The 14,466-nt window shown below is 36.8% G+C and overlaps 1 protein-coding gene across 5 annotated transcripts in view; it reads right to left on the bottom strand.

Moving 5' to 3' along the window:
- LOC131440365 (probable serine/threonine-protein kinase ndrD) overlaps window positions 1-14,466 on the bottom strand; it is a 491,144-nt gene that overhangs the window by 95,200 nt on the left and 381,478 nt on the right. For all 5 annotated transcript variants that reach the window (XR_009231378.1, XM_058611618.1, XM_058611617.1 and 2 more), the window contains one exon: window positions 3,809-5,462. Coding sequence is in view for 4 of the 5 variants with exons in the window: in XM_058611618.1 (XP_058467601.1) it covers window positions 3,809-5,462 (1,654 nt within the window). In the remaining variant the exon portion in view is untranslated. The remainder of the gene's footprint in view (window positions 1-3,808; window positions 5,463-14,466) is intronic.

Consider the following 14,466-nt stretch of genomic DNA (forward strand, 5'->3'; position numbering starts at 1 on the left):
GATCCGACTTCCGGTTCGGGAGTTGTGGGGTAAAATGTGCAAAAAAATGTAAATATGTGTTACAACTTTTCTCATAGATGGCGCGACCGATTTTCGCAAACTTAGGTTCAAATGAAAGGTCCTGTAGTCCCATGCGTAATTCCTGAATTTCATGCGGATCCGACTTCCGGATTCGGAAATATAGGGTAAAGTGGGTTAAAAATTGTATACCATCACTGAAAATGGGGAAAACCTTAAAAAAATTCTTAAATCGACCTCAATTTTTTTACAATTGATGATTTTTATCAGTAGACGGTCAAACAAACCGATTTCGGTTATTCTTTTAAGAATCGAAGAACATTTTTTTGAAGAATACCACAGTATTATATACGATAGTATGATTGATATGAGAAAGGCATCATTACACCACTAAAAACAGGTTTTTTCAGCTTAAAATTTGATTAGTATTTTTTCAGTACTTTCATTCGAAATTTTTTTTTTAAACATGACCAGCACAACAATTTTTTGTAGAATTTTTCATTTTTGTACCCTATCTAATTGCAACAAAAAATGGTACAAATGTCTAGTCCTTTTCATAAGATAGTCCACACTCTTAGATAAAAAACCTTTCATTTGACGTAAATTCAAGCATGCCATAATTTTTTGCAGTGATGTCCGAGCTCAGCACACGAGCTGCTCTATACCTGCTGTTTGTGCCTATTAAGCTCGTGTGCTGTGCTTTTCAAACCAGACTCATGAGTGTGCTATTTGTGTAGTCCACCTACTGACAAGAGACAAGACAAAAGCGGACACTGTGTGCCAGATTATATTATATTATTGAATAAAAAAAAGACACTCAAGTCAGCACATGAGCCAGCGCATGAGCCAGCACGAGCTAGCCCTCCATTCCAGCTCATGAGCCAGCACACCAGTTGAATCGCGAGCTGGTGGTTCAGATTTTGTGTGTGTTTTTGAAAAAGCACAGCACACGGGCTGTACGTGTGCTGGGCCATCAGTTATTTTTGCTTTATGACAGAGTATTACACCTTTCAGCATGTAAAAATAAATATTCGTGTCTGTTTCGATGCCATCCTCCGCTAAATTAATTGTGATTCATTTTTATTTGCTTTGAGATGTAAACTTAGGTAAACTGTGGCGCTCTTTTTATGTGCATCTATAGAGACGTAAATTCACACGATTTTATAAATAGATAAATTTAAAGAAAATAAAGTAAACAAAGTGGATTTTTGTGATAAAGTCTATATGCTGCCAGTTCCGAATACGATTTTGCGCACAATTAGCATATTCGAATGCTACACTGAAAAAAATCGGTTTTTTTAATTTTAAGAAAGAAAGAACACCACTTCCGAGTTCAATGAAACTTTGTTCCAAGGTAGGTTAGTATGTTTCCGTCCAACCGTCCAAGTATTGCCCCGGTAGTTTCACGAAAAATGTGTTTCTAACTAAAACTATTTTTTGTCCATAACTGATACATTTTAGAAATATCGGGCACCCAGTATTCTGTGAAATCTCATCTCAAATTGAGATTCATCAAATTCTTGGATGATAATGACTTTCAGTTTAGTTAAACTTTCAATAAACAGACACTGTAAATTTTTTAAAAAAAAAAAATTCTTTTTGTAAATTAATTTTAAATTATTACAGTCAATTTTTTCCAGTGTAGGACTCGACATGGAAGGTTCTCTGTGTTTTCATTGAAATATTAGACTGATTTTGTGAAAATCAATACCATAATACTTTTTTGTAGGCTTTAATATTTTTCGTCAACTATTTTAATAAAAATGGTTAAAAAAGTTAAGCCTTTTTGAAAAGACAGTCTAGATCAGCTTTGGAAAAACAACGTATGCAATATGACATTTGATGTCTACAGGTCCGAAAAGTTTCATTCAAATCTGAGAAAATTTTGCCAACTGTGAATATGATTTAGCGCAAAATTCGTCATATTTAAAATGAAAAATATTCAACAAACCACTTTAACCAAAATATTTTCAGGAATTTTTTTACATACTTTCATCCGTATGGAAATTAATCATAATATTCTGAAACCCCCTATCCGAAAATTTTTTCTGTGTACGCGCCTGTAGCCATCCGACCTCGACTGTTCGGACGAGGGTTGATCTCTCGAGCCACTGCTGTAGTTCATGGTCTTCCATACGTATTCCACCAGTTTTCCGTTGATCCGTCTCAAGAATTGACCAAGACTTGTGACCGTAGATGACTACAGATCTAAACACAATGTACAATGTAGATAGTTAGCTCTGCTAAGTTCAAGGTAAGCCCTGATTACTGACGAGATGCGTTTCTGAATTTCTCTGCTGGTATAGTTATCGGCACTAGTCACCGGTGTGGGTTTGCCAGGGTTACCGATTTCATTCATAGGAAACTAGTCTTACAAGTCAGTTGTCGTATGTTCGAGCCCCGTGCTGGAAGGATTCTTAGTGCCTGCATGACCTGGAAGGAGTCTTAGTGTCTTAGTGTCAGTCATACAATGGTTTTGTACGCTATGGATCGGCTGCAAAGTCTGTTGAAACAGAAGGCCAAATTCCACAAAAGGAATGTAATAGCAAGGAATTACGCCGACCAATTTACTGCCAATATGAACTCGTAGCAGGTGACTGACAATTTCTTTTCTTGAGCCTCTTCCTTTCATGCACTTTTTCGTTGACACGTGGATGGCCAGTTCTATTTGTTTGGTTACAGTTTTTCTTTGTCCGATGTACGTTTCTTCCATCTTCTCAAAGTTGCGTGTTATAATGTCAGTGTCATCAGCGAAACCAAATGGCTGAACGTACATTTACATCATTTTGTCAAACTAAATAGTAAAATGTAAGTATAAAACTCATACTTATCATCCAGAAAAACTAATATTTCCATTAATATAATAACATAATCAAGTCAATCAACAATTTCAAGAATTTTCCAGAATTTGCCTGTTATCAAAAACTCTCGTCGCTGAGTTATCTTTGTCACAATAAAATTTAATTTCTGAGTTCCAATATTGGTTCGGTTAGTTTCTTAATCCCCTTAGAAGTACATAACTGTCTTCAAATTCAAAACCTGTCAAAGGTGCTTTTGTTGTAATATTTCTTTTCGATGTACCATCAGCTAAAACCTTGAGTGAAATCCGTGAAATCGAACGTTCCAAATTAAACGTTGATGTGAATCATTAAGTTTATTTTACAGTTTATTCAAGTACAAAATTACAATAGAAAAAGTAATAAGATTGTTAGTACTTGACAGTATTGCTGAAACCGATCAACGAAAATTACTTGGCGGAAATGTGCCTTGTTCGAATTTCCTTTATAACAGATTAGGAATAATTTTTCCATTTCTTATTCTGCTTAATCACTGTAAGTTACAATTAGATTTTCTATCTTTGTTTTTCCTTTCGTGGATAGTTTAGTAATTTTCAAATGGGTTCCAGAAAGCACTATTTTTTATTCAGTGGTAAAATAATTTAAAATGTCTCTAATAGTCTCTGCCAGCAGCGAAAGAAAAAGCAAACAAAAGAAATCTCTCATTGCGACTTTCATCCAGCGGTATGGATGTCCTTCAGATTTAACGTCTTTCAACGGTTCAAACCAATGAAAGCAATTTGCCGATCGCTTTCAGCATACCCAAGTAGAAACGAAACATTAATCTTAATATCTCACACTGTATGCTACAAGCAAATCAAAAAAGGAAAGAAATAACAATGAAAAATGAAGAACGATTTACGCACATCTAAATACATCGGAAAGTCGGGAAAAAAGAACACAGAAAGTTCGAAAGTAATCAAACACCTAGAACTGACCGGGAGCATACTTACTCGTAGAGCTGTTGGATCTGGCCCCGGCTCCCGGGCCGTGCCCCGCACCACCACCACCACCACCGCCTACGCTGCGATTGTTCATCTGATAGCTGCTCTGGTCATCGTCAGGATTATCGCTAAAGTTAATCACGTTGATGTTGTACGTTACGGTGGACGATTGTCGTTTTCGCTGCAGACCGGCCGGATGAACCGGCGATGTGGTCATTATTGACGGTGGCAACGCGGCTGTTGAAGAAGTGGCGGTTGATATCTGCTGCTGCTGCTGCTGCTGATTGTTCATGTTATCATTCCGGATGTTCTCGATGATGATATCCGGATTGTTGACGGACAGCGGATCCACCGGATTGATACATTCTTCACTGGGAGCTGCTGCATTGGTAGGAACTTGCAGTTTTGTGCTTGGGCTCATCGCTACCAGATCCAATGATATGGTAGAGGTATCACTAAGAGCATTGATGGGACTTCCAGTGTCCGAGAGCAGTGTCTGTGGCTTCAAGTTATCCATCTTGCTATCCGGCTTATCGAGCGATTTGAATCGCTCGTTTTCACGCACAATGGCCTCCGGTAACAGCCCGGCAGAGTGTGGCGGTGAACCGGCCGATGATAGCGTTGATATTAGATCTATCACATAATTGCTTTCATCTTGGTTTAAATTATTTTCATTTACTGTGCTAGTTTGATTCACTGTGCTACTATTACTATTCACAACTTTAAGATTGGATGCTTTTGCTAACGAGTTTTCTTCTCCCCGGCCTTCCTTGGGAGTCGTTCCGTTGAACCCATGATCGAAACAACCGATTAGAATGTCTGGGGTTTCATTGATGCCGCCGGCGGTTGTAGAAATATTTCCACCACCGTCGCCATTCAACACTATTTTGAAAATTCCATCTCGTTGATTTGCACATGCTTTCAAATTTTTGATACACTTCATTATGGCCTCATCACCTTGGAAAACAGTATTGAAATCAGAATCACTGAGTGCATAGATCAATTGATCGTCCCTCGATCCTTCCTTATTACTGCTCTTCTTCAGACTGGAATTGTTTTTCGCCAGTCCCAACCGCAACGACCTTTGCTTCTGAATCATAGTTAGGAAGTCGGACTCGCTAGCTGCCATTTGGTGTCTCTTGTGCGTATTGACTTCCTGATCAATCATTCCACTGGACTTGTTCAGGGACGACGTCACATTGATAAGGTCTATAATATTGTTGTTTGAACGATTGTCAATGTTTTTGTGGTTCAACTTCTTCTCCGAAGCTGTTCGTTTATTATTGCTACTCGAACCATCCCGCTTATTGCTATTGTTTAGATTGCTACCGGCATTGCTGCCACTCTTGATATAGGATTTGAGCAAACTGTTTTTCGAGAAAAATGGCTGAAAGAAATTGATTTGCTTGAAGCTCTCCTTCCTCGACGGTCGCCGCTGTTGATTTTCCTTCACCTGAATCGGTTCACTGCCCGAGTAGCGAAGATTGTTCTCGAAGTTTAGCGGAAAGATCGAACTCGCCGAATCCGATCCCTTGATTTTGCCCGTTTCGTTCTTGTACTCCAGATCACGCAAATCGATACTACTTCGGCTCAAACGACGCGGTGGGGACGACGGAACTAGCAGATCGTCATCGATGTTCACGATTGTTGGCACCACGGGAATCTGAAACGGAAAGTAAGAAAGCAAAAATTTAGTTTCAATTGACTAACAAAATCCTAATGATTGGGCAGACACAAGCTCAATCAAGCATGGGTGCCAAATGAACAGCATACATGTTTCCGGTATATAAATTGTGTTCACTGTCGTCAAGTTAAGTTATACAAAAGTTTTAAAGTCGATCCGAATCTGACAACTACAGCGGCATTACAGCGCGTGAAGTGAAAGATTTTCAATTCCATACTTATTTCTAACAAGTGATGGCTAAACGAGATGCAAGTTTTTGTAAAACTTACTGGTAAATTCATCTAGACTGCAGATCTTATTAGTTGGTTCATATATAAACCTACACACTTAAAACAAATTCTCGAGCTCGGTTAAGTAAAATGTCGCGACAGATCTTCAACACACAATTTTGCTGATTGCTCAGTAAGCAATACTATGTTTTCCGAGATTCGTTAAGTAGATTTACTGATTTTTCGGCAAAATGCATCATCAGTTCCTAACTATCATCCCGAAATCAGCAATTGCGTTTGCCAAATTTTCGAAATATGTGTTAACTTTTGTCGAAATTCGGCAAGATAACTGTCATTTACATTTCATATTTTAGTTCAGCACTACTTTCTAACTAATATTTTGGCGAAAATTTCCGGAATTAATCGAAAAGGAATACATGAGAATCTTCGATTTACCCTGTGAGTATAATAACTATAAATTATTGTTGATTATTTATAGAAAACACTTTCAGATTTTATTCGAAAAGTTTCAATGCGATGTCAACCAACATATTCGACAACAGTCTGAATTACACATTTTACAATTGTACGTTCTCATAACATTCGTAATCTAGTGTATATTACTGTGCAACACATTTTTATTTTCTATATAGGGGTGCAACTTAGAAACTGAAGAAAAATACACGTAGAAATCAATTAATTGTATTAATTATTAATATTATGTCACCATTTGATTTGAGATATTTCTAAGTATTGATTTTAATGTTCATAGCCATGTATTTTTAATTGTATATAATTGAAATGTTGGTTAAATATAGCTATTTAATAGTGCCCTATTTTGTCTGCAAAAAATCTCCGGCATACCGGATTTCCCTGCCATAGTCGACGGTTTTGAAGGAGTAAGCGATATGCATCGCTGTGATTGGTCAATCGATGCAAAAGCGAAACTGTTGGAAGCACACGAAGCTATAAATATACCTTATGAAAAAAAAAGAACCGGAATTTTCATTTTAAAATTCCCGCGCTTGTCCAATCGGTAAACTTTTATTCTCTCAACGTTGGCAACACTTTTATACACATTCTGTCAAATTTTGACGCATATCGTACGATTAGTTTTTGTTTGGCGTCTATACAAAGAAGTTGAAAATTTTTCGTGTGGTGATTTTTATAATGGATGAAAATTTAGAACAATGTGCATGCATCAAATTTTGTGTTGCAAATGGATTTAAGTGTTCCGAAACGTTGAAAATGTTAGAAAAGGCCTTTGGTGAATCGTGTCTAGGAAAAACACAGGCATACAAGTGGTATAAACGCTTCAAAGGTGATCGTACAAGCTTGGATCAGGATGAGATCCCTGGCCGTCCAACAACATCTGTTACTGAAGAAAACATTGAATCGGCGAAGCAAATCGTGTTGCAAAATCGTTCTGTACCGATTAAAGAGATTGCTGTGTTGTTGGGCATCTCTTATGGAGCAGCCGAAAACATTTTAACTGATGTTTTATGTTTGAAACGCGTCGCTTCTCGTCTGGTGCCAAAAAAGCGATAATGCGCCGGCTCACACAGCGTTGATTGTGTCGCAGTTTTTGGCCAAGAACTCAACCGATATCATCAACCAAGCACCGTACTCTCCAGATATGGCCCCGTGGGACATTTTCCTCTTCCCCAGACTCAAATTGCCATTGCGGGGAACGCGTTTTGAGACCATAGAGACCATAAAAGAGATTTCGCTGCGTGAAATTGACAACTACCCCAGGGTAAATTTTGAGTGCATAAGATTAATTTGTAATTTATATAAAATGAACTTGATTGATAATGTGAAAGTTTATCGCTTCAACCGAAATCGCAGAATGGTAGTTATGGTAGAGAAATGCTATAAAAATAAATGCTTGCATACAAAACTTGAACACAAGTTTGGTGAAGAGAAGCTTAAATATCGATATCCGTATTGCAAGCATGTAAAAACATATAATTGCATACATTTGGGCTATTGATGTAATTTCGTCGGCTACAAAACAAACAATGTTAGGTGTTGGTTCCTAATTAAAATCAATCTAAGCAGACTCTCGTGCAATTGCGGATTCAAAAGTGTGACGATTGATTGAAAATGTCGATCATTAGAAATTTTGGTTACCTTGTTCCACATCAATGTCTCAACAACCCTATGGGGCTGATCCTTGAAGCTTTTTTTAAATGTTTATAATGAAATAAGATGAACTTTTAATACCCAACTGAATGTTTACAATTATTAAAAAAAAAGGCGGGTGGGTAATGTCAGAGACATAACTGGATGTCGTGAATACGAAAACAAATGACATGTTCCTTAACACTTCCGAATATCAATTAGTTGATCAATTGTATGAATTATGCAAGCATTCCCCTTTTACACATTTTTCGCAAAAACACAGAAGGTTTCACTTGATCTCGATTACTGTGAATTTTACACAGCGAAAAATGCAAAAATCTAAGCAAACTGTTCTAGATTTGCACTAAACTGAGGATATTTCCTTTCGATTTACGAACAACAAATCCTAATAGTTCTTCAGAAAACTTGTAGAGCCATTAGCACGGCTGATTTTTTATAATGCTCTCCAACGTTGCTTTTTCATCCATCGAAATGACTGGCAGCTGTGACGTAATCGCTCTTGTCGGAAGCGAAACTAGCTGTGCAGGCGACACAAAACACATCTGCTCGCAGTGGCGATAGAATCCAAACTGATTCAATTTTTGTTAAGAGATTTCCTTTTATGTGATTTCGTTTGTAGCTTTTTCACTAATGGGCGGTCCTAACGGCTATAAAAATAGCCGCATATAGAATTTTAATGTCGATTATTTCATTTCGGATTTGCATAATTTATTGAAAGAAACTATCAATATGCTGTAGGGATTCGTTTCTAGTATTCAGAAGGACCAAATTGAGGAACTCACTACGATATTCACCACTTTTCGGAACATTTTTCTTGAACGATTTGTTGTACAGCAGCAGCTATTTTCTTCTCTTCCTCAGAACGCGTTCTGATTGGCTGGTGTTGACATGGGTCAAATGAGATAGGTTTTTCAATAGTGTACTATTGAAATACTTCAATGCTTTTGCTATACACGTTAAAGTTGAAAAATTTCGATTCTATTGGTAGTTAGATTATATAAATCCTTCCACAGATCACTGAGCTATGAGCTTTCAAAATACGAGAAAGGCAAACGCGCCATATGAATTATCCTCTTTGATACTCGTTTATACCAAACATTTCAGAAAAGTTTAATTTTGAATTATTTGAGATTATGTCACACAACTGAAAATTTTATCATGAAATTGTGATCATATTTCCGATGGCATGTAGCAAAAATTATGTTGATTCGTTAGATACAACAAGAGATATTCGCGATCAAAAACTTATCACTCTCTCAGAGGGTAAATTTTGAAAAGGCACCCCATAGTAAAGTAAGTCGTATTCACGACAAAAACTACAGGGATCAACCCCATGGGGTTGTTCGAACCATTGATACAAGACATATTGGTACAAGACAACCAAAATTTTAATAATCTACAATCAAACAGTCCAATCAATCTTCACACTTTTGAATGCGCAATTGCATGAGAGTCTGCTTAGATTGATCTTGATTATGAACCAACACAGAACATTGTTTGTCTTGATTTGTATTTGTTTTATAGCCGACGAAATTTCACCAATATCCCAAATTTATGCAATATTCGTAAATATTTCCGAGACGGTTTCTGATATTTAAGCTTTTCTTCGCCAAGCTTGTGTTCAAGTTTTGTATGCAAGCATTTATTTTTATACCGTTAAGTTTCTCTACCATTCTGCGATTTCGGTTGAAGCGATAAACTTTTTCTCATTATAAATTGAGTTCACATTTTATAAATTAGAAATTAATCTTAGGCACTCAAAATTCACTAACATAACACGGAATTTTATGCGAGCTTGCATGACACAAGATCACAGCATACCGAATTAAAGCTTCCAATCGTTTTATGGCACTGTTTGTCTTGCTGTCTAACAACAACTTAGCTCTAGCATGCTACGCGTAGGACTGAAACGTTAGCTATAATTTCGTTTCTATTTATAGATACGCGTGCTTCCAACAGCTTCGCTTTTGCATCGATTGACCAATCAGAGCGATGCTGTTTCATTGATATAACGCTTACTCCTTCAAAATCGTCGTCTATGGCAGGGGAATCCGGTAAACCGGAGATTTTTATCAAGCAAATAGGACAATGCTAGCTATCAATCAAAATTTTTAATCATTTATAATTGAAAATACGTGGCTTGATACATTCAAATCGAAACTTAGAAATATTTCCAATCAAATGATGAAATAATATTAATAATTGATACAAAATAGACTCAGCTGTAAGTGTTTAAAATCTGACCACATTTATAAGTGTATTTTTCCCTGAGTTTCTGAGTTGCACCCCTATATATAAAATAAAGATGTGTTCCACATCAAAAACAAATTCTTTGCTTACTTTTAATTGCTGAATGGCTGGCGGTAACTCATAAAATTCACTTCGTTGCTTTTGCCGAACTTTCAGTCAAACGGACAATAAACTTTTTCCTGGCAATTTCAGTTAAAACTGACGTTTGTCAAATATGAGATTATTTAGGGGTTTTGTTTGTTTGTGCAAAAAGCACATATTTTGTTTCTATTTCTTCGCGTTTCGCCTTCGGCTCATCAGTGCTTAAAGCAGTTCAAATTGAACTGCCACCTCGTGCCTAGCAGTTCAACTTAAACCGCTAAGCATTCGTTTACGCCTGAGACGTCAGAAATAAATTATATTATTTAAGGGTAGGGCATAAATAGTGCAAACTTTGCGTCTGCTTAGCGGTTTAAGTTGAACTGCTAGGCACGAGATGGCAGTTCAATTTGAACTGCTTTAAGCACTGATGAACCGAAGGCGAAACGCGAAGAAATAGAAATATGAGATTGCTGAGACTCCGCAATTTTATCCTTAGCCAAAATGATTACCGAGTACTCGGCGGTGCAAATCTAGGCAATTATTTAGCCGAGATTCAGCGAAAAAATAAATAAATGTAAATGCGACCCTGTGGCAGTAACAGGAGCACAGGTTTCCGTTTGGTTTCATTTTCGTTTAATTGACTCAATCGAAACAGTGCATGATAGGTGAATCAACCAGTTTTAATTAAATTTAATTAACATATGAACAGAATAGTTTTTTCGTTGAGCTTATTATATATTGGTCAAAATGTCTAATTGTCCTAAAATTTACAACACAGATAAGTATGAAATTTTCAAATCAGATTTTAAAACTATTTGAACTTGTAAGATAAAAACTCCATCGTAACTTGCATCGACTTCTAATGAAATGGTCATAAGAAAGGCATCATTAGACCACAAACTAGATTAAAATAGTGTTTTTCATATTTTTCTTTACGTCAGCGCACTACTCAGTTTACTCATCAGTTCATAATAGTTTATTTGGTACTGTTATGCCATCTAGAAGTTTATTTATTTATTTATCATTATTGTAATGTTCATCGGATACTACATGGACTTGGGTGCTATAAAACTTTGTTGAGATGAACATCATATTTATTTATTTATTTATTTATTTTTTGTACCAACAGATTACATTTATCCAAATGATACATATTGCACGTTATCGTAAACTAATCTATCATGCTATCTTCTGTAAATATCTATAATTTAACCCTCAATTCATAAGGAAAGCAGCTTTTACAGTGCTGCGGGACAAATGAAAGTCGAATACATTTGAACAAACGTTGAATGATCGACACATACTAGCAAATGGTTCATTAAATCCATAGTTTGTTCTAGCACGAGGGATTCTGAAGAAAGAGTTTACCCGCAAGTTACGACGATGGATATTGAAGCTTAGCTGTGGAAGAAGATCCACACAATCAATTCGGGATTGGATCAAATCCGCAATAAAAATGGCTTTGGAAGTATCCCGACGAACTGATAACAAATCAACGTTGATGAGTCTACAACGATATTGCCATAATCAAAACCACTATCTTCTAAAAAAACAACACAAAATAATGGGGTTTGTAACGTATAACTTCGACAAATGTGTTTATTTTGTGCCGTTGTGATTATTTTGTGCCTTGGATAAACAGAATTAAAATGAACAACCAAAATCAGGAACAGAACGGTCAGGACAATATAATGGTTGACGAGAGAATGGAAGACCAAAGAATGCCGGACGATCGGCAGCCCGTTGTGCGAGCAGGTGGCAGGCGTCGACGTCCGCCGGGCGAGCGGCAGAACAGAGGAAATTCAGCCTCAAAAATAAGATCAATGATGAACAAGCTACGAGTCTTGAAGACCAGATACATATCGTTGGCGCGAGCTATACGCGGGCGCATCGACTCTATACGCAACGCTCCGGGAATAGTCATAATCGAACTGCTTTCGGAATTATCAGAAATCGAGAAAGTTCAGTGTTAACATTAACGTTCAATGTTAAAAAGGAACAGGTGTGTAATGTCAGAGACATAACTGGATGTCGTGAATACGAATAAAACTGACACACTTTTTCTTTATACTTCCGAATATCAATTAGTTGATCGATTGTGTGAATTGTGCAAGTTTTGCCCTTTTACACTACTAGAATTAGAAACGATACACCTATACTACAGTACAGATTAGTTACATTAAACATTCTGACACACCGATATTACGAAATAACCAGTATAGTTCCTTATGATAAAATAATGGTGGCTCTGAAAATAACCTTTTATGAAGACGTTCGTGATGGAGAGTGACGAGTTGAGTTCAAATTCCGATGGATTTCCAGGATAACGTCTTCTATTTCCAGGATGACCTGTTGTCCGTGAATGCGAAACTGATATGTGTTCTGTTGGAGTCTCCTGCTTCTTCCGCTTGCGGTAACAAGCTTTGTTTTTCGCTTGGAGATTCCTCGATCGCACCATAATCAATACGATGACAACGACAGTCAAATTCGAAATAAATGGCTTCGGAGTCGGTGCTATGCATTTTATATACCAAATCTGCAGAAAGTTTACTACAAACTACAGCTGGTTGAAAAAATGGGCCGTATACAGTATAGTGAAGCAAAATTTCGCAAAATTCTACGACCGTAATAATTCGGTAATACGACCGAAGTCCAAATGAGAGCATGACCTGAGCGTTTGAGGTTTGATACCACGCAGAAGTTGCACTCTCCGAAGCTGCTGGTTGATTAAATCAATTCCCACGACGTCCGCTTCCATCCAACACACAAGAAGAAATGATCGATTTTCGACCACGGTTCCCCTTGTATATGCAGTCAGTTGAAGATATGTGCCTCACTACCTCAAAATCGTCGTCCCTGCGCGAAAAACCCAAGCGAAAGGAAAGAGTTTTCCGCGTTGTTTTCAAATTTTGAGAAAACTTAATTTTTGAGTTGTTTGTGGTTATCTCACACTGTTTAGAATTTTATCCTAAATTCCTGATCATATTTTTGATGAAATAGTGAAAGAATTATGTTGCTGTCATTAATACAAGTCGAGATATTCACGATTAAGTTCTGCCCATTCTTCCATATGGCTAATTTTGAAATGGCACCCCATAGTAAAGTAAGTCGTATTCACGACAAAATGATGATTTTCAATAAAAAACACAAAATAATGATCGCACAACATTTTAAATGTATTTGACATTTAAATATGATTTCGGGCCGCCACGATTATTTTTCACAAACAAATAATCGAGTGGCGTCAAATCACACGGACACGGAGGCCAATTCACCGGTCCATCTCTAGAAATAAGGTTTCCGTTGAAATGTTCTTTCAATATTAGCTTCGAATGTTTCGGACGTAGTATGGCAAGTAGCACCATCCTGTTGAAACCACATTTCGTACACATCCATATCTTGAAGATTTGGCGACAAAAATTCATTGATCATGGCTCCTTCCTCCTTTTCAAAGATATAAGAACCGATGATACCACCAGTCAATAGATCACACCAAACAGTACATTTATTGGAATGCATCGGTATTTCATGAACGGCATGTGGATTATCTTTGCTTCAAATATGGCTATTTTGTTCGTTGACGTTCTTCATGATGGTCTCAGACGGATGATAACTTGAACTATAAAATTCACGAAGTGATCTATAAACAGCTACAATTGAAGATTGATTTTAAAAATAAATTTGCACGATTTGGAAGCATTCTTCTGGAGTCAATCTATTCATGATGATTTGCCAAACACAACTGAGTAGAGACATCACTTAACACTGTCAAAACAACTTTCAGACAATAAAGTAATCCCTACACGGAAAGATCGAAATCAGCATTTTGGCGAAAAAATTAGTTGATTTTCTGATTTTAATTAGTTATTTTTTGAGACAACTAAAAAAATCTAACTTTTGCTAATTTAGATTTTTTAATTCTCATTCCCTTTATAATAATAAAATATTTGTTGAAATGGCTATTTTTTAGTTGATTTCACCAATTAAACGTGCTGTCATTTCTCAGCTAAGGCACACTTCCTTTCCATTCAACTAATTTTTTATTTGAATTAAAGAAATAAAACGTTGTTTTCAACCAACATAAATGGTTGAATTAGCTTTTGCAATTTGCAGCTATATGGCACACTGTTACCGAAAAAGCGTTAACACCGTAATGACTACTAGCCACTAAATGACACACTACTACCGAAAAGAATTTTTCAGTCGCGGTTGTCTTTTTTATATTGCCAGACATAAACGAAACATAAACTTCTCTGCAAAATTTTTTTTCTAAATCGCTGTTTTCTTCATTCGACTTC

Source organism: Malaya genurostris, chromosome 1 (genome assembly GCF_030247185.1).
Source record: "Malaya genurostris strain Urasoe2022 chromosome 1, Malgen_1.1, whole genome shotgun sequence".
Lineage (NCBI taxonomy): Eukaryota > Metazoa > Arthropoda > Insecta > Diptera > Culicidae > Malaya > Malaya genurostris.